This window comes from Eumetopias jubatus, unplaced genomic scaffold, assembly GCF_037043125.1.
Source record: "Eumetopias jubatus isolate StellerSeaLion01/CBP00866 unplaced genomic scaffold, mEumJub1_p1.0 scaffold_5, whole genome shotgun sequence".
NCBI classification, from domain to species: domain Eukaryota; kingdom Metazoa; phylum Chordata; class Mammalia; order Carnivora; family Otariidae; genus Eumetopias; species Eumetopias jubatus.
The window spans coordinates 33,427,004-33,448,671 of NW_028274811.1; the positions used below are offsets into that span (position 1 = coordinate 33,427,004).

Here is a 21,668-nt window from a genome sequence, read left to right on the forward strand (position 1 = left end):
CGGGTGTTCGCAACCGCCTAGGCCTACGCGGGTCAACGCAGCTTGGGGGCCGCGAGCCAGCAAGCCGCGCGTGACGAAGAGCCTGAGCGACGGGTTACCTTGGCCAATGATCTGCAGCCGCTGGGGAGCTGCAGCCAGTGGCGAGTGTGGGGGGCGGGAGGCAGCAGGTTAGGCAGTGAGAAGTTAGTGGCGCTGCTGGGACGGGGGGAAGGAGAAGCTTCTTCCTCCTGCTGTTCCTCTCGTTCCCGGGATCGGCGGCGGCGGTGGCTGCGAGTGACTCGGCAGCGTCTCCGGCTCCGCGTGCGAACCATGCTGACCGATGGCGGAGGCGGCGGCACCTCCTTTGAGGAGGATCTGGACTCGGTGGCTCCGCGATCCGCCCCAGCCGGGGCCTCGGAGCCGCCTCCGCCGGGAGGGGTCGGGCTGGGGATTCGCACCGTGAGACTCTTTGGGGAGGCCGGGCCCGCGCCGGGAGCCGGTGGCGGCGGCAGCGGTGCGGCCGGAGGGGACGCGGCGCTGGATTTCAAGTTGGCGGCTGCCGTGCTGAGGACCGGGGGTGGAGGTGGTGCCTCTGGCAGCGACGAGGACGAGGTGTCCGAGGTACGCTTCCAGGACCCCCGCGTCCCATACAGTGTGAGGCATGAATTCTCTTTGGGCCGGCACAGGGCCCGGGCCACGCTCTGGCTCCCCGGGCGGAGCCGTTCTCTGACAGTGATCGGCTCCATGGCGGCAGTGGCAGCGGTGCGGGCCTAGTGCGCCCTCAGCTTACTCTTCAGCCGGCGGCTCGAGCCGGACCGGTTCCCGTCACCATCCGTAGACCCACAATGGGGAGTCCTCTGGTCTCTAAGCTTCGCGCGGGAACAAGGACTCCTCTCTGGCTACCTCCCGCCCACCCCGCTTTGGAGATGGGGGGGCGGGGTCTTGCCAGAGTCCCTGCCCTTGGTACTGAGAGAGCGAGCGAGACTTGGAGAGGGAGAGAGAGAGAGAGAGACGGAGACAGAGCTTGCTAGCTCAAAGAGCATTTCCACTGTATGCATGTTCCCAGAGTTGAGTTGTCTGTCATTTATTTGCCCTGTGCCTTACCTGTGTATGAAAGAAGTGTTCTTAATTTCCTTTTTTAGTTTGAGACAGGTTAGTATGAAGAAGCTCTCTGCTTTTACCCTAAGAAAGCACGTGAGTCTTGCACCTGGGACCTTTTGTGAAGTTATGCAGGAAAAGGAAATCCCAGTGCATCTTTGAACTTCAAAATAGCTGGATAGCTGAAGTCTGTATTTTTTAGGCTTGGAGAAGGTGAAACACTGAACAGCTTTTGCGGCAATTAATGATCAGATCCTTCATTTCTTGTAACTTTTTAACTCTTAACTGTGCCTTTCTAGGTCTGAGCAACCTGGGATGGACGGCATCGTCATCTTTTGGGCCCTAGGGAATAGGGATATATATATATATATATATATATATATATATATATATATATATTTATTTATTTGTATGTATATATTTTTATCTCGACCATGGCTTGGATATAGTACTGTTCCTTGATGGCTATTGTTCTAAGTGCCCAGAGTATTCTATTTTGGTTCTAAGGTGCCTGGTTCATTCCCCTATGGCCAATTATTTTAGCCTCTGATCTTGCTGTTAAAAGTACAGAGATTTCTCTGTGTACAACTATCTTGGCTGTTGTATTTGAGAGGAATAAGAAACTATTTATGGGTTGCAGAATACAGTTAGTGCATTGTCTTACCATTCTACCATTGTCTTACCATGTCTGAACAGGAGTTCATTTAGATTTAAAATGTTAGTAGATTTTAACTCCAATGTTTTGCTTTGGAAAAAATAGTGTATGGGATGTAAGGAAGCTAGTCCCTTGAATGTCTGTATCTTTGAATTTCACTTTAAGAGAAGTAACTTCTAAGTCAAAGTGGGACAGGATTTTATTTGAGTTATAGAGAGAGTCTCTGGAGCACCTCCACTCTTGTGCTTATGGAAGACTTTCTTTCCTTCTTTCAATGAAAATTGATGAGAGAGGAACCTAAAACACATGTACTTTTTACCTACAAAATGAAGTGGGAATACTTTTAGATTTTAAAGATTAGAGTCTTTTTTTTTTAACTTGTAAGAGAGCCTGAAAAGGTTTGCTTTGGTCTAAATGTAATGTCCTTGATTTTCTGGACCATTTTTACATAATTTTCATAGGTAAAGTGAAAGATAACTAATTCACTTTTACATAAATAGTATTCTTACATTTTTACAGAGGTAGAGTGATAGTGAGCCTCCAAAGTCATATATTTCTAACTCTTTTGGCTCATGTGTTGTATCTGGGAAATGAGCTTTTGAGGTAACCATTTCTGTGAGGCTTGTACACACACACACACACACACACGCATGCACGCACACACACACAGTCTCTCTCTTCTAAAGCTTACTGTATTTCATTTGGATTCCCCATACCATGTGATTAAAGCTGTGAGCAGAATCCACACCTTTTTGTTTTTTTGATGTTTATTGTGGAAGTTATTTATTGATGATTCTTGTATTCATTTAGGCTAATGGTAGAACTCCTTAGTTTCCTGTTAAGTTTTCTGTGCCAGGATTTAGATATAAAGTGTAAATGGGTGGGCCTCATTTTTGGAATGAATGTGTCTGGGATACCCAGAGACTTTATCATAGTCTTAAGATGATGCTCAGGGTGCACATAGATTCTTTCTTAAGCTGTAGAAAAAGGAAATTTTGTTTTTATGTCTTCTTTCTTCCATATCACGTAGAGAAGAAATTCCTGGAGTATCTAGTCTTTGCTGTACAGTATGTGTGGTATAGTATAGTCTATATGTTTGTGAGTGAAATGACCTATTTTGCCCAAGCAGATTTCTTTCTTTTTTCTTTTCTCTTTCAAAGGATTAGCCGTTTTCTCCCATATCATGGCCTTTGAATTTCCATTATGAAGAGATCGTAATGTTCAAAAAACACTCACCCAATTGGCATTTGATGAATAATACTAAAATCTTTATTTTTGTCTTCCCTAGATGTTTTAGAACCAAGTATTTAGAATCTAGACATCCAGAAACATAACGAGTTATTTTATAGATCGAGAGCAAAATTTGTCTTGTTCCCCAAATGGGGCAGGACTCGGTGAGAAATAAGAAATGTGGAGGCCTAGTTTATTTGCTCTGGAATTAATTGAAGTCTTATACATTTGGTGTACAGAGGCATAGATACTCTAAGGACCTCTCTTTTGTTCATTATGAGAGCCAATAGCTAAGAAAAACCATGCTGTTTTCCCTTGGCTGGCTAAGTTAAAAGACTTTTTAGTTTAAGGAATGGGTTTGGGTCTTTTTGTAAATTTTTTATTAGAATTATAGTAGCTTAGAGAATGCCACCATTTGGGATCTTTGGTTCTTGTTTTAAAAATTGGTAAATATCTGTTTTGTATTTCTTCAGGCATAGCAAGAATGTTCCTTAGCTGTCCAAGGCCTTGAATAGAAATCACAACTTGCATTGGATCCTATTGAAATGTACCATTGTTTAGAATAGAGATCAGGTTGAAAATCCTTTAAAAAAACAATTTTTAAATGTTGATTTTGGATTTGTAGTCTTTTTTAAGCAAGTAAAAAAGAAGAAAATAGTACCTGAAGAAAAGACTTTTGTTAGGCTTATGACTTAATTTTCTGTTATAAGAATATATGTATATATATATATATGCGTGATATTCTCCTTTTATTTTTTTTTTAAAGATTTTATTTCTTTGAGAGCAAGAGGGTGAGAGAGAGAGCACGAGCGGGGGTGGGGTGGAGGCAGAAGGAGAGGGAGAAGCAGGCTCCCAAGGAGCAGGGAGCCCAAGATGGAGCTCGATCCCAGGACCCCGGGATCGTGACCTGAGCGGAAGGCAGACGCTCAGCCAACTGAGCCACCCAGGTGCCCCCTCCTTTTAAAATTATAAAAGTCATGGGCGCCTGGGTGGCTCAGATGGCTGAGCGTCTGCCTTCGGCTCAGGTCATGATCCCGGGGTCCTGGGATCGAGTTCCGCGTCGGGCTCCCTGCTAGGCAGGGAGCCTGCTCCTCCCTCTGCCTCTGCCTCTGCCTCTCTCTCTCTCTCTCATGAATAAATAAATAAAACATAAAAAAAACGTTGATACTAAAAAAAATTATAAAAGTCATATAGTCTCATGTTGAAAAATTCAACAGTGTAGGTAGTAGATATAAGGTGCAAAGTAAAAGTCCTTCTCACCCCCACTGACCCTTCAAATCCCATTCTTCAATGATAACCAATATTATAATTTTTTTCATTAAATTTTCTAGGCCTATATGAGCCTATGTAGTGTGTGTATTTGTTTATATATATACACACACTTTAAAGATGGATACCCAGTTAGACAGCATAGCTTTATATCATATTGAGGTTTGGGTTTTTTTTTTTTCTTGAGGCAGGTGCCTTATTTATAAATGAGTAGAAACACACAAACTGTATACAGCAGTTTATAGGAAATTATAGTAAAAGCTTTGTAGGGAATTTTTTTTCCGTGAAAATTATTTTTAGAGGCAAAAGTACAGCCATACAGAATTTCCATTTTGATTTTCTCTCATTGAAGAGATGTATCATTTGCTTTAGAGTTACTTATAATCTATAATCTAGAGCAAGGTTTCTCAACAGCAACATATTGACATTTTAGTCCAGATAATTCTTGTTGTTAGAGGCTGTCCTGTGCATTAGCAACATCCCTGGCCTTTACCCACTAGGTGCCACTAGAACCCCTCCAGTTGTGAGAGCCATAAATGTCTCCAGACATTGCTAAATGTCTCCTGGGGACAAAATCACCCCCTGGTTGAGAACCACTGGTCTAGAGTCCATTCTTATCATCAGGGATGGCAATTTTATCATGAATACTCTGTATTCAAACTTTAGGTAAACAGGTGAGTCACTGCTTTTGGTAGCATCTCAAGGTTTATGTTCATAATCTGGACAAGAGAGAAATTGAAGGAGGGTACTGAAAGGTTTAATGCTGTAAATTTTCTATGGTAAATTTATCATTTTGAGTAACTTTAACTTAAAATACTGTATTATTTTTGAAAAATTCATTTATTGTCCATGAAAATAAATTTCTAAAAAACTTTTATTGGGACTTTGTGCAAGGTAGAAAGTGCTTTATTCCATAAATTATCAATACTACTGATAAAATAGGAAATAGAACTTTGTACTCTAGTGAGCAAATTTTGGAGACATTAGAAATGTTTACAGAAGGAAAACTACATGTTATTACTCTAACAATTTGTTATATTGCATGAGTATCAACTTTACATAAGTTTCATTCTGTAAAGCCTTAAGACTTTACATATAAAATGATGTGTTGATAAGTATGGTTATATGAATGGTGGGTCAAACCAGAGTTGATAAGATTTGGATTAGATTAGATTTCACCTAATTGTGAAACTTGAAGGATGTAGGGTTTTCTTACGGTTATTACTTAGTACATTTCAATAGGTGATTACATGCGTACAGTTTGAGTCACAGTGACATAAGGGCAAATACAGTGAAAAATCTTGAGCTAACCCTTCCCAAGTATCCTGCCCTTTACACTTCTAATGTCTTTTTTTTTCTTTCAGAATTTATGGAAATACAAATATGTATTTTTATTTTCCCTATTATTATACAAAAGATAACATACTGTATATGTGAGATTTCTAAGAGGTAAATTTGAGAAGGATTTAGACTTTTTCTAATTAGAATGATAAAACATTTTTAAGAATGAAGCATTGGAGATGAGTTTAAGCACATTCCTTCCTGAGTCTATCTGGTAGTAATGTGATAATGTACTAGATAACCTCTGAAAACTAATTCCAGCCTTCTGATTCAGTGATAGGTTAGCTAAATAAAATATTTTGCTTTAAAGAGAATGCAAAGCAGTTTTTAAAAAGTATTAGTCTTGAATTGGCAAGTAAAAAGAAAAGAAATGAAGAGTCTACCTTTTTGTTTGTTTGTTTTTTGCCAAATTTACCTTCCTACATAACCAAAAGTATAAGAAATAAAATCAGGGGTGTCTGGGTGGTTCAGTCGTTAAGCGTCTGCCTTCGGCTCAGGTCATGATCCCAGGGTCCTGGGATCGAGCCCCGCATCGGGCTCCCTGCTCTGCGGGAAGCCTGCTTCTCCCTCTCGGACTCCCCCTGCTTGTGTTCCTTCTCTCGCTGTGTCTCTCTCTGTCAAATAAATAAATAAAAATCTTTAAAAAAAAAAATTTAAGGTTATAAAAAAATCAATTCCTTTTTTTACCCATTATAAATTAACTCTTTTTTTTAAAGATTTTTTATTTATTTATTTGAGAAAGAGAGCATGAGTGGGGGGAGGAGCAGCAGGAGAGAGACAAGCAGACTCCCCCCTGCGCGGGGAGCCTGATGTGGGGCTTGATCCCAGGACCCTGAGATCATGACCTATGCGGAAGGCAGATGCTTATCCAACTGAGCCACCCAGGTGCCCCTAACTATTTCAATATATCTATCTTCTTCGACTTTATTATTTATAGTTTTCCTTTTCTGTTGCTTGTCTATAAAGTCATAGAATCTTGGTGATAATCCTGTCTCATCTCATTTTTAGGTAACTGCTACCATTTATTGAATGCATATTATATGCCAGTTCTATACTAGATACTTTCATTATTTAATTGTTTCAACACCCCTTTAAAGTAGATACCTGCATTTTTATAGATGAATAAATGTAGGCTCAGGGAAATGATGAATCCATAAAACAAAAAATTAAAAAATGGTTAAAATGTTACACAGCCAGGTAAAGCTAGGATTTGAATCTAGTACTGAATCCAAAACCCATGCTATTATTTTGCTTCTTCAGATTAAGAAATAGGCAGTTTTGGGTTATAAAATACTGTTTCTCCAATAAATGCTTGCTTAGTCCCTGTAGAAGTTTTCATTAAAGTGAAATGAGAAAAGTAAGGACAGTATAGTGAACTTCTTATAAAGCTATTTTTTCCATAATTTTCTCTATATTGAGATAATGCTCTTCTTACTGTTATGAAATGAATTTTTAAAAATAACCACATTTGACAAAATATCAAATTGGAAACTTCATGTCAGGACCCTGGGCAAAGCCTTACAAGTCTGGAAACAGTTGAGCTAATTGACTTACCCAGGATAACACAGCTAATTTGTAGGAGAAAATAGGTCATCTGACTCCATGCTAAAAGTTATCTTACTTGTCTTGCTGACTGTTTCTTTTCTGGTGCATTGTACCAATGAATTTAATTAGTTGCTTAAGACATGCCTGTCTCAAACTAGCACATAATCCATAGTTGACCTTGTTGGGAAAGTTTTCTATTATTTAATGAAATTGGTGACAGCTGTGTAGATCAGTATATTAAGAAGGCAGTTAAAAGTATACCATTGAGTACAGGAGGAGCACTATTCTAAGATAATTTTGTAATTGAACTTATTTGAAAAGTTCAGTTCTTGTCATCATTCATCTTAAAAGAATTAAATAAATATTAAAACTACTGATATAGAAAGACATATCCCCAACTTTGCACCTTTGCCAATATGGAAAACATTGATTTTGTATATTGTTACACTCTAATTAATTTGTAGAAATTAAAATCTATGTGCTGTTCTATTGGTAGTTAATTATGGTGTGTAGTTCCTATGAATGAAGATCATTTGCCTTGTGATGATTGACTGGCTTACCTTTTCCTGGCCAATTTTACCTAAACCAGGAAGAAAGTGAAGTTGTATATAAAGCTCTATTTTACTTCCTAGACTGAAATTTAGCAGCTCTTTGTCAAAGAGCACATTTGATCTTCCTCCTTTACATACACTTCTGTTCTCATAAAGTTTTTCCCTTAATGGATGTTTTCAGTAGTAGAAAGGGTGTTTTTGTTTTTGTAAGTAGATATCCCAGTGTATCCTGGCTGTTTGATTTACCTGCATTAGTGTGCAATTTTGAAAAGAGAAAGGCAGGTATACCCCTAGGGATTAGCCTTAAGAAGCAAAGAATTGGGGACACCTGGGTGGCTCAGGTCATGATCCCAGGGTCCTGGGATTGAGCCCCACCTCGGGCTCCTTGCTCAGCGGGAAGTGTGCTTCTCCCTCTGTCTGCTGCTCCCCCTGCTTGTGCTCTCTCTCTCTGACAAATAAAATCTTAAAAAAAAAAAAAACCAAAAACTTGTACAGGAAAGCAGTTTATTAAGTTGCCAAGGTAAGTTTGATTTAACAGTTTGTAATTGAGGACAGTTAGATTGAGAACGTTTTGTTTTTGTTTTTGTGTGTGTGGTAAAGTATACAGAGACAAAATTGACCATTTTAACCATTTTTTTAGTTGTCTTAGAATATACCTAACATAAAATTTACCATTTTAACCATTTTAAAGGGTACGGTTCAGTGGCATTAAGTACATTCACATTGTTGTGCAACCATCACCAGCAGCCATCTCCAGACTGTTTTCATCTTCCCAAATTCTGTATCCATCCCTATCATACTTCCCCACCCTCTAACAATCACAATTCTACTTTCTTTTTCTGTAAATTTAACTACTCTGGGTACATCAAATAAGTGGAATCATATGGTGTTTCTCTTTTTGTGACTGGCTTGTTTTGCTTAGCATTATGTCTTCAAGGTTCATCCATGTTATAGCATGTGTCAGAATTTCATTCCTTTTGGGCGCCTGGGTGGCTCAGTTGGTTAAGTGACTGCCTTTGGCTCAGGTCATGATCCTGGAGTTCCGGGATCGAGTCCCACATCGGGCTCCCTGCTCAGCGGGGGGTCTACTTCTCCCTCTGACCCTCTTCCCTCTCATGCTCTCTGTCTCTCATTCTCTCTCTCAAATAAATAAATAAAATCTTTAAAAAAAAAGAATTTCATTCCTTTTGAAGGCTGAATACTATAATATGTATATACCACATTTTGTTTATCCATTCATCTGTTGATGGACACTTGGATTGCTTTTACCTTTTGGCTATTATGTATATGTTTCTATGAACATGGGTGTACAAATACCTGTTCAAGTCCCTGCTTTCAATTCTTCTGGGTGTGTACCTGGTAGTGGGATTGTGGGATCATATAGTAACTCTATTTTTAATTTTTTGAGGAATTACCATACAGTTTTCCGTAGCAGCTATAGTATTTTACATTCCCACCAGAATTGCACAAGGGTTCCAGTTGCCACACATTTTAGCCAATACTTGTTTTTTCTTTTTGTTTTTGATAATAGCCATCCTAATGTGTGTGAAGTGGTGTCTCATTGTGGTTTTAATTCGTATTTCCCTAACGATTAGTGATATTGAGCATCTTTTTTATGTGCCTTTGGCAATTTGTGTATCTTCTTTGGAGAAATGTCTATTCAAATCCTATCCCCATTTTTAGTTGGGTTACTTTTTCGTTGTTTAATTGTAGATGTTCTTTGGGTATTAATCCCTTATCACATATATAATTTACACCTATTTTTTTCCCCTTCCATAGGTTGCCTTTTTACTCTGTTGATAGTGTCCTTTCATTCCTCAAAGTCTTTAATTTTGATGAAGTCCAGTTTACCTATTTTTTCTTTTTTTTTGTAGTCATATGCATGAAGTTGTTGCCAAATCCAGTGTCATGAAGCTTTTCTCCAATGTTTTCTTATGAATTTTATAGTTTTAGCTCTTAATTTAGGTCTTGGGTCCATTTTGAGTTAATTTTTGTATGCAATGTAAGGTCAGTGTCCCAACTTCATTTTTTTGCATATGGATATCATTTTTTCCAGCATGATTTATTGAAAAGACTATCATCTCCCAATTGATTGGTCTTGACATCCTTGTTGAAAATCACTGGGCCACATATTGGAGGGTTTATTTATTTATTTATTTAAAGATTTTATTTATTTATTTGACAGAGAGAGACACAGCGAGAGAGGGAACACAAGCAGGGGGAGTGGGAGAGGGAGAGGCAGGCTTCCCGTGGAGCAGGGAGCCCAATGTGGGGCTTGATCCCAGGACTCTGGGATCATGACCTGAGCCGAGGCAGACGTTTAAGCGTCTGAGCCACCCAAGCGCCCCTGTTTTAATGCAAATCTTAATGTAATTGTTTTGGGGCACCTGGGTGACTCGGTTAAGTGTCCAGTTCTTGATTTCAGTTTGAGGCATGGTCTCAGGGTTGTGGGATCGAGCCCCGCTTTGGGTTCTTTGTTTGGCGTGGAGTCTGCTTGGGTTTCTCTTTTTCCCTCTGCCTCTCTCCCTCACCCCCTCTCAAAATAAATAAAATCTTTAAAGAAATCTTAATGTGATTGTTTTATCACATTAGATATTAACAAATCAAAAGGTTTGAGTTTGACAAAATAATAAAAATCATATATAATAGGAGAGGCTGTATGAGCACTCAGTGGTGTCTTCCCTAAAGGCATTGAACCCATTTAACATAGGATAGTGTAGATGAGATGTTTCTGAAATATAATCCTCATTTTTTCCTGATTCATTCTCATATTGACTAACTTGTGATTGATCACAGTGCTTAATATATTGATTAAATGCTAAGAAGAGTATGTTTTATCCTTTATATCACTAGTGGTGAGTTCAGTTTTAAAAAAGTTATCTCAGTATGGTATTAAAGCTAGATAAATGAGCCTTAGTATTTTCTTTAATGATGTAGAATTGAAAAGTTTTTCATGTAAGCATTTTATGAAATCTCAGAAAGTAAAGGTTTGGCCTTGTCAGTTGATACGGACGCTTAACCCACTGAGCCACCCAGGCGTCCCTGTCAGTTGATACCTTGAGTGGTACACTTTGGAAGGAGTTTCAGCTCTTACCAGCTTCTAATTGATTTTTTCTCTGTTTACTTATTCTGCTATATCTCTACATTTTTATCTTTGCCTGTAAAAAATTGTACAGTCCCTAAATTCAGTAACATAGGTGAAACAAACTATCATTATCAAAGAGCAATCCCAAAAGAGGCAATAGTCCAATTATATTGGATACATTATCTTTGTTACTTTTTATTTTGATGTAATTTCAAACTTACTGGAAAGTTGCAAGAATAGTACAAGGAACTCCTCCCCATATCCTTTACCCAGACTCAACAATTGTGTTCATACTGTCCTATTCTCTCTCCCTCTCCATAAACAAATAAATGAATAATTTATTTTCTGAATAATTTGAAAATAGGTTGCATACATCATGCCTCTTTACCCTTAAATTCTTCAGTGTACATTCCCTAAACATTCTCTTACATAACCACAATGCATTTATCAAAATAGGAAATTGAACAGATTTCCAAAGTATTTTTCAAATTCAAATTCCCAAAGTTTTATTTTTTATTTATTTACTTTTTAAAGATTTTATTTATTTGTCAGAGAGAGAGAGAGCCCAAGCAGAGGGAACGGCAGGCAGAACAGGCAGAGGGAGAAGCAGGCTCCCTGCTGAGCAGGGAGCCCAATCCAGGACTTGATCCCAGGGTTCTGGGATCATGACCTGAGCCAAAGGCAGTCACTTAACCAACTGAGCTACCCAGGCATCCCTCAAATTCCCAAAGTTTTAAAAATTGAAATATAATCCACATATCATAGGTTCATTCTTTATATACAATGGTTTTTAATATATTTACAAAGTTTTACAACTACCACCATCTTTTGAAAACATTTTCATCACCCCCCCACTCCAAACAAAACCTTGTACCCATTAGCAGTGATTTGCTATCCATCCTCCTGCCCCCATCCTGCATTCCCTGATAATCACTAATATGCCTTTGTCTCTGGATTTGCCTACTTTGGGCATTTCATATAAATGGAATCATATGACATGAGGTCTTTTGTACCTCACTTCTTTCACTCAGTGTATTGTTGCCAGTGTTTCTACGTGTTGTATCTTGTATCAGTACTCCATTGGAAAAATATTCCATTTTGTGGATTTACCACATTTTGTTCATGGGTTATTTCTACATTTTGGCCACTATAAATAAAGATGCTGTGAACATTTGTGTACAAGTTTTGCATGAACATTTCTTGTCAGTTCTCTTGGGTGTCTACCTAAGGAGTGTAATTGCTAGGCCCTATGATAACTAACTCCATGTTTGACTTTCTGAAGAACTGCCAAACTGTTTTTTATGCAGCTGCACCATTTTACATTCCCATCAGCAATGTATGGGGATTCCAACTTCTCTACAACCTTGGTAACCTTTTTTTTTTTTTTAATATGGCCATCCTAGTGGGTATGGAATGGTATCTCATTGTGGTTTTGATTTGCATTTCCTCGATAACTAATGAAGTTGAGCATCTTTTCATGTGCTTATTTGTATATCTTTGGAGAAATGCCTATTCAGATCTTTTTCCCATTTCTTGATTGGGTTGTTTTCTTGTTGAATTGTGTTTTTTATATATTCTGGGTACTAGTCCCATATCAGGTACATGATTTGCAAATATTTTCTCTCATTCTATTGGTTGTCTTTTCATTTGATTATGTCCTTAACATTTTAAAATTTGGGGGAAGCTTAATTTTTATATCCAGCTATTTTTTTTCTTTTGTTGCTTGTGCCTTTGGTGTCATGTCTAAGAAACTGTTGTGTAATCCGAGGTCATGAAGATTTATGCCTGCTTTCTTCTAAGAGTTTTGAGTTTTAACTCTTACATTTATGTCTTAGATGCATTTTGAGTTAATTTTTATATAAGGTGTGAGGTAGAGATCCCCCCTCATTCTTTTGAATGTGAATAACCAATTGTCCCAACACCATTTGTTGAAAAGACTATTTTTTTTCTCCATTGAACTATCTTGGCACCCTTGTCAAAAGTCAATTGACTGTAAATGTGAGGGTTTATTTTTGGAGGTTTTATTTCTGTTAAATTCAGTTTATCTAAATGTCTTATGCTTATTCCATACCATCTTGATTACTGTAGCTTTTTGCAGTAAGTTTTGAAATTGGGAAGTGTAAGTCCTTCAACTTTGTTCTTTTTCAAGATTGTTTTAGCTTTTCTAGGTTATTGGATATGTTCTCCTTCTCTTGATCGGGTCTTCAGAAGAGTTTAATAGGGAGTATTTAATATGCTGCAGAATTTGTGGTCATATGTAAAAGACCCTCCCCTGCCATTAGTAATATTCTAACTCTTGAAATTTCTGCCCCTCTTATTATACACTCTTGTTGGACTAGGGGGATAACTCATGTGATTTAAACCTGTGTGTATCACGCTATGAGAAGAGCAAGTTGTCACAATACTAGTATTTGGGGTTTTTTTCATGTATCCTCTCCTTGACAAACTATGGATATATGTTTGAGAGGAGATAAAACTGAGGTGGCAGGAGATGGTTAGTTTCCATAGTTGTAGGCTGAATGCATCTGATGTGGCCTATAGTCTGCATGAAGATTGTGGATGGCATTTCTTTTTTTTCAGGGTAATAGATGAATAAGTGGAATAAAATATAAACCATAGTAATTAGAGTTTTTGCATTTGGTATCTTCTAACAACCACTTAAGAGGTGTGAATCCAATGTTTAAGTAACATACAATTTGCTTGACACTCAAGCTAGTGTTATCACCTATGTGATTAAATTGCAAAAACAAATCTTAGATGTCACTGCTCAAATGGTTGCAATTATTTTAAATTATTAGTTATTTTCATTCTATGAACAGTGAGAATCTGTACTATACTTTAGTACCTGTTTTACTTAGGATTTGATAAACAAAAGTTTATTTTCTTTTAGTTTGAAGAGAGCATTAATTAAGGCTATACTTAAATCAGGTGCATGGATTTGATCTATTATTCCTCCCCCAACAAAATTTTGAATAATATGATAATACAGTATCAAAGGTACTTTTCTATTGTGTATTATTATCTCCTTGTTGCTAATCTGTTACAATCATTCATTCATTCTCTAGAAAAGAAAATCAGAGTTTAGTTTTGGGTAATACCTCTTCTTCATGAATTCACGTCAAACAAAATAAAGTTATGTCTTTCAGAAATTAGAGTCCTTGGCAGTCTGTTTGATTCTGATAGGTATTGTAGAGTGGATTTGTTTATTTGACAATAATTTATGTAGAGCCTACTATTTGATAAACTTTGTGCTAGGTTTTGGAATGACAAAGATGAAAAATTGTGGTCCCTGCCCTTAAAGATATCAGTCTTTTCACAAGCATGAACATTTCAGGGAACTTCTTAAAACAAGATAAATTATTTATTCAAATTATATTTGTCCTTCCAAACTCCTCACATATTAACAAATTTTATTTGAGTGTGTTCAAGTCATTGTGTACTTTAATTGCATTACCTCTTTTAATATTTTCATGGTCTTGTGACAATCCCAGATCCTAAACACAAATGTATGGATCATTGTCCTGGGTAAGTTGGATGATCACTATAAAGGTTGACGTTTGGATGTCTTCAGGAGTTTGATGGGTTTTAAGTGGCAAGTTTAAAGGGGCAATGATGAAAAATGAAAGGATACAAAGTCCATCAGCATAAGCTTGTCTTGTGTTCATATTTAAGCAAAACCACATTATGTTCTGTAAACTTTCCAAGCATGTCCTGCTTCAGAGCCTTTGGCATTTGCAGTTTGTTCTCTCAGGAGCATATGTCTCTTAAATATCCATGTGGCTTCCATCTCCTACTTTTAGCGGTCTGCCAAGATGCCTTCCAACTGCCTACTATATGTTTATTGTATAAACACCTCAGGGTCACCAGTTTTAATTCTGAACTCATCATTTCCCCCTCCACCCCAATTATTTTTTACTTCCACCTTTGTAAATTACATTGTCCTAAAGTTACTTGCTGTAGTCAGAAACCTCACGTCTCATACTCGCATCTCATATCTGCTATTTCTTCTCACCGTACGCATCTAAGCAGGCATTAAGTCCTGTAGGTTCTTTCTTAACATCTTGTTTATTTGTCCCTTTCCCTGTTTCCTTAATGGTTCTGCCATAAATAAAACCATCATCTTTCACTGGCACTTATTTCAGTAATCCCTGGCTCTGTCTACCTTCAAGATTATACCCCTCTAATTCTTACTCTACCTTGCTATCAGAGTAGATTCTCTAATGTCAGTCCAGTCATACCACTCTTTTGACAAAAAGCCTTCTCATATCTTAGATAAAGGATAAAGCAAATTCCTTGATGTGGCATACAAGGCTATTTAGGATTTGGTTTCTATTTTTTAAACTCTATCCTTTTTTTTACCCTACTTTATTCGCTTTTTGTTTCCAGTCATGCCTAATTGTTGTAGTTCTCTGAACATATCAGGCTATTAAAGGCCCTGGTTTAATTTGCTTCTGCTTCTTTGGCTTCTAGAATCATAATAATAGCTACTGTATGTTGAGTGCTTATTGTCCACTGGGTTAAGTACTTACCTATATATTCTCAAACTTTACCAGTACCATATGAAGATTTTGATTTTAATCAAAAATCAAAATTGCAAAAACAGGGCATCTGGGTGGCTCAGTCAGTTAAGTGTCTGCCTTTGGCTCAGGTCATGATTCTGGAGTCCTGGGATGGAGCCCCACATCCAACTCCGTGCTCACCGGGGAGTTTGCCTCTCCCTCTGCCCCTCACCCAGCTCGTGCTCTCTCTCTCTTCTCTCACTTTCTCTCTCTTAAGTAATTTTTTAAATTGCAAAAACAATTGGTCCCAAATTACAGATGAGGAAACTGAAGCTTAGAGACATTGTGTGACATACACAGAGTCATATATCTAGTAATGATGGAGTTGGGATTTTACTTTATTTTATTTTTTAAAGATTTATTTGTTTATGGGGGGAGGGGCAGAGGGAGAGGGAGAGAATCCCAAGCAGACTCCCTACTAAGCGTGGAGCCTGGGGTGGGGCCAGATCTCATGACCCCAAGATCATGACCTGTGCCAAAATCAAGAGTTGGATGCCTAACTGACTGAATGCCCTGGAGTTGGTATTTTAATTCAGGTATCTTGGACTCTGAAGCTCATGTTTGTAACTATGACTATACACTGCTGCTGCTGTCACTGATGTCCCTTCTTACCCATCCTGTTGGATACCTTCTTGTTCCAGAGTTGTTATCTTTAACTCATGTCCTTTATTACTACTTGAATTGGAATTGACTGTTCCTTCTTCTGTGTTCTCATGTTGTCTGTATATAACTACTATAACATCTGTAATACTTTATTGTATTTATTGTCTATCTTGATTAGCAAGAGTCATGTCTTACTTATTTTTGTGCTTTCAGTATATAATACAATGTTAGGCATATAGTAGGTGCCTAATAAATGTTGAGTGAATATATCTGTAGTGCTTAATATACTCATGTTACTTGTTGGCCTAAAATGAGTATAATGGGTTCTGTATTTTTGTGGAGTGGGGAGTAAGAGTATAGGAAGGCAGGGCCAACTGACCTTAATGATAGTAGTGGTGGTGATATTAATAAGAATAATAACAACTAATATTTGTTGAGCAATTATCATGTGTTAAGTACTGTTGTGCAGTTTTAGATATAGTATCTAGCTTACTCATCAATAACCCTGTGATATGGTTACTGCTGTCCTTATATTATAGCTGAGGTAAATGAGGTTAAAGAGGTAAAACAAGTTAGCTAAGATCACACTGAGAGATGAGCTAGTAGTCTCAGAGTCTTTGCTCTTAGTCATTATGCTTTCCTCTCCTTATTGGTACTAATTGGAGGTTTATTGGTTTTTGAGGCTCTTTTTAACTTATTAAAATCAAGTATTACTTTGGAGTGTTGAATGCTTATTTTCTATTTGGGATAATGAGTAGAAGCCAGGACTCCTTTACCCATTTATTATGATAGAGAAAATATAAAGTTTATCCTTTCAACATTAAGATTTTCTTCGCTTTAATTGCCAGATACTTCATTTCTTGTGACTTTTCTAATGAGTATGTGAGCAGTCTTCTTTTTAAAAAACCTATTATGGCACAAATTTTGTTGTACATGTGTTGTAAGTGTACATTAGAAATAATGTAAATGTGGGTGCCAGAAATTACTAAACGAAAACATGATTTGTCTGTCTTTTTAAGAACTCTGCCAGAGAGGGGCGCCTGAGTGGCTCAGTCATTAAGCGTCTGCCTTCTGCTCAGGTCATGATCCCAGGGTCCTGGGATGGAGCCCTGCATCGGGCTCCCTGCTCTGCAGAAAGCCTGCTTCTCCCTCTCCCACTCCCCCTGCTTGTGTTCCTGCTCTTGCTGTGTCTCTCTCTGTCAAATAAATAAAATCTTTAAAAAAAAAAACAAAACTCTGCCAGAGAGTTGTTAGTGGGTTTGATAATCTTGATTACATTTAATTTTATTTAAAGAAGTTTTTTCCTGGGATGCTAGGTGGCTTAGTTGGTTAAGCCTTTGGCTCAGGTCATGATCCCAGGGTCCTGGGAATGAGCCCCACATCAGGCTCTCTGCTCGGCGGGGAGCCTGCTTCTCCCTCTCTCTGCTGCTCCCCTTGCTTGTACTTTCTCTCTCTGTCAAATAAATAAATAAAATCTTAAAAAAAAAAGGTTTTTCCTGACATTGCTACTGTTAAACTGAAGCATTACCGTACTTGTAGTTTTTGTGCTTACTTTGTTAGTATTTGTTTTAGTTATACTCCATTATTGAGAAGATTCACTTAATACAAAGAATATGAGCTTTGGAGTCCAAAATATATGGCTTCAGATCCTGTATGATTATGGGATATTGGGCAAGTCACTTAACTTTTCTGAGTTTCAGTTACTTACAATGAAAGTCAGTTAATCTACTAGTAGTTAAGATGATCGAATGGGGGGCACATGGGTGCCTCAGTTAAGCTTCCAACTCTTGGTTTCTGCTCAGGTCATGGTCTCAGGGTTGTGAGATTGAGCTCCTAGTTGGGCTCTGAGCTTAAGATTCTCTCTCTCTCCCTCCCCTCTACCCCTCCCCTGCTCTCTCTCTAAAATAAATAAATCTTTTTTTTTTAAAAGATGATTGATTGGAATAATATATAGAAAATGCTGGCAGATATGAGGCATTTTATTAACAGTAGCCTATTTTTTTTAATGAACTTAATTCATGGTAGCTATTTTTTTTAAACAGCAGAGTTTTTAATTTTTTTATTATTATTTTGTTAAGCAAATTCTTTGCCCAAGGTAGGGCCTGAACTCATGACCCTGAGATTAAGAGTCGCATGCTCTACCAACTCAGCCAGCCAGATACTTTTAAGAAGACCTTCCTTTCTCCCATCTTTAATTAGAAAAATAAAAAAAATAGATTCTGTATTAAAACTATACATTATAAATTAAGTTTTTGTAGTTGAGCAAAGTGAAGTTAATTTTCTCTAGCTTTAACTTAGAATTAGGAAAAGCACACTGGTTCTCTCTTGTACTGTGTGAAACTAATCAACTTCAGAAAGCCCAAGGTACTATTACTGTTTTTTGAGAAGAGGATTGTGGGTCTGAAATTGGGAATACAATTTTCCTTGTAGAAAGAAGCTTGAAAAGTTTTTATGTTAAGGAATATAGCCTTTTCATTCCAGTATTCCAAGATGTTTTTGCTGATTTTATTGGGTTTTACAGTATCAGCAAAACTCATTCCTAAATTTATCATTATTTGGTCCTAAATTGCAACTGTATTGCTTTCTCCCTTTGAATACATCTTGGGGCATTTTTGTGGTGATACTACTGTCAAAACTTTTGAATACTGTTTTTTGCAAAAAAGAAATGCTCTGTCTGTCAGTAATTATCACTTGGAACACTGATCCATACTTTTTGCTCTTCCAAGTAAAGATCAATAGTAAACCACCTGCATTCTAAAATGGTATAAATACTGATTCTGACTTAAAGTAGAGGACTTACTTTGGGTGGGTAAAAGTAAGACATACTGGTCTATCCAAATATAAACTGTACAAAAGAGAAGAGATATAGCAAATACATTTTAGAAAAATGTTTCAGATGTTTACAATGTTTTATTTAGCTTTTCATTTTAAATTATCAAATCTGAGTCCTTTTTTTCTTTTTAAAGAGAATTTTTTATAAATTTATTTATTTATTAGTAATCTCTACACCCAGTGTGGGGCTTGAACTCACAACCCCGAGATCAAGAACTACACACTCCCGACTGAGCCAGCCAGGCGCTCCTCAAATCTGAATCTCTTAAGGGAGCTTTATTTTTGAAAGTTTGTGAGAAGAGGTAGTGTAAAACATTTACCCTTCTCATAGCTCCAGTTGGAATTCATGAGAGTGATGATTAGTCTTAAAGGTTAGCAGACGTACTACAATTTGTGGCTACTAATATTTTAGTCCCCAACTCAAAATACAAACTTACTTAACATGTTTAAAATAAAAGTTTTGTAATTCATTGTTAGGTTAAAAGGTGTTCTATATAAAACAATGTATTTTCGACTTGTATTTGAGAGGTTGGTAGTCTTTATTTGCTTGTTGCATAATATGACCAAGTGACTGGAGAATATATAAACAAATATATATAATGTATATGTTTTATAATCAAATGTTCCTTTTTTACTAACATTTTCTCTAACTAGCAATTGCTATTTCCATTTGTTATTGACAAATGTATAGGTAAGGTTTTATTGTTTTACTTTTTTAAGACAAAACATATTAATATTGTTAACGTTTTAATTATAACACTGCTTACTTAGACTTGATAGAAACTGTATGCGGTTTTTGTTATTGTTGTTTTTTTAGTGGAATTGAGTTTTGGCCAAAGCATAGGTTGGTTAATAAGTGATTTTTCTAACTAGATTTTGGCCAGGTAACTGACTTCGTTTTTTTAAGGTGATAGTAGTTGAGTCTGTGGTTAATCTTCCTAGTAACTGTTGCCATCCAGTTGTTCCTTTCTGAAATGTCAAATGGGATAAAAAAAATAGGATAAAATGCTTATTCCCCTTTTCCACCCTGCCCCTCCCTTTGTTTAAATTCTAGTTGAAGCTATGATACTCATGTTTTTTTAAAGAAGGAAGGGTGAGAAAAGACTTTTGAGAAGGAAGACGTAGGGCGCCTGGGTGGCTCAGATGGTTAAGCGTCTGCCTTCGGCTCAGGTCATGATCCCGGGTTCCTGGGATCGAGTCCCGCATGGGGCTCCCTGCTCCTTGGGAGCCTGCTTCTCCCTCTACTTCTCTCTCTCTCTCCCCCCCTCTCTCTCCCTCTGTCTCTCATGAATAAATAAATAAAATCTTTAAAAAAAAAAAAAGAAGGAAGACGTAAAGTGTTTTACCTGTAGCATTTAGAAGAGATTACCTATAAAAGAAAAATAGTTTTTTGGGGCCAGATTCCCTCTCATCTTTTTTCTTCCACCTTTTGTTTTTGTACCTAATCAGAAGATAGAAAAAAAAATCTGCAATCTTAAAGACTTGAAATAAACTTTCTTGTCATTGGCAAAAACAGTACCACTATAGGTGGGTGTTTTATGTTTGCTGCTCAGTGCAGCTGCTGGATCGAGAGTTATGTAATTATCATTGGGTAGTAGGGACATTTCTGTGATCCTTTAGCTTTATGTAAGACACTCGGGGGCTTCTCTCTTCATTTATATGATAAAGACAAATTTGGTTAGGTATAACATTATTTTGGACTTACCCATTTTCTAGATGTGTTTTGGGGGACTATATCACCAAGTCTTTTATGTTAAATATACGGAATTGGTCTAATTTAGTATTTCCATGTCGCTATAAATGGTTTCCATGTTGGCTGGTTGAGGTAATGCTATTGCAATCTGAATTACAAAAGTATGTATTTCAACAGATTTACCAGGTAAGATATTTATGAACTGCCAAAAGCAACCCCCCAAATATTCCAAAAATAATAGGCATAACTGGATATTTTGTCCTTTTATTGATTCCACATTGAGGCAGGCTTTTAAAATTTTAGAGAGAGTAGGACAAAGGATATATTAGAGTTGAGCGCTTTTTGGCATATCTAATTGTATTCAAATCATCTGTGTGTATAGTTATGCATAATTACAACTCATGCTGGGAAACTTAAGATTTTTTCCCCACAAGTGTTATAGGTATTTAAATTTTGATCCTTTTATTATTCATTTATTTATTTTTAAGTTTTATTTATTTAAGTAATCTCTGCATCCCATGTGGAGCTCAAACTCATGACCCTGAGATCAAGAGTTGCACATTCCTCTGACTGAGCCAGCCAGGCGCCCCTAAAATCTGATCTTTTGGGTCAGAACTTAAATATAAAATGCCTAAAATAACACTTGAAAATTGGAAGTGATCATCACAAGAAAAAAATCGTAACTGTGAAGTGATGGATGTTAATTAAACTTTCTGTGGAGATCATTTCACAGTACATACATATATGAAATCATTACGTTGTACCCCTTAAGCTCATACAATGTTGTATGTCAATTATATCTTAATGAAACTGGAAAAAATAAATAAAATAAAAAGAATTCAAGTACATTCTGATGAAAATGTATTATGTGAGATTCTCAGTGAATATCATTCTTCCAGTTTGAAAGGGCGTAGAAGATAGACACTGGCAAGGGACAGAACAAAAAAGTAATTACACAGAATTAATATCCTAAAAATTACATTTATATAGTGTTTTATTATTTTCAAATTATTTTATCTTATTTCATCATTTCAATAGTGCTGTAAGATAGATGGGGCAGGTATTTTATTTATTGAGGAAGAAATGGAACATCGGAAAGGCAGAAAGTGACATGCCTAATGTCGTCACACATAGTGCCTCATGAAACTGATACTTCAACCTAATTCTGATCTGTATCACAGTATTCTTTCCATTATGTCATGTTGCCTAACTGAAACTCGAATTTACA

The 21,668-nt window shown here is 37.2% G+C and overlaps 1 protein-coding gene across 5 annotated transcripts in view; it reads left to right on the top strand.

The window, feature by feature from the left end:
- The first annotated feature begins 175 nt into the window (after window positions 1-175).
- ANKHD1 (ankyrin repeat and KH domain containing 1) overlaps window positions 176-21,668 on the top strand; it is a 125,806-nt gene continuing 104,313 nt past the window's right edge. For all 5 annotated transcript variants that reach the window (XM_028103463.2, XM_088023274.1, XM_028103464.2 and 2 more), the window contains exon 1: window positions 176-600. In XM_028103463.2, the coding sequence (XP_027959264.1) occupies window positions 310-600 (291 nt within the window). In that variant the 5' untranslated portion in view covers window positions 176-309. The remainder of the gene's footprint in view (window positions 601-21,668) is intronic.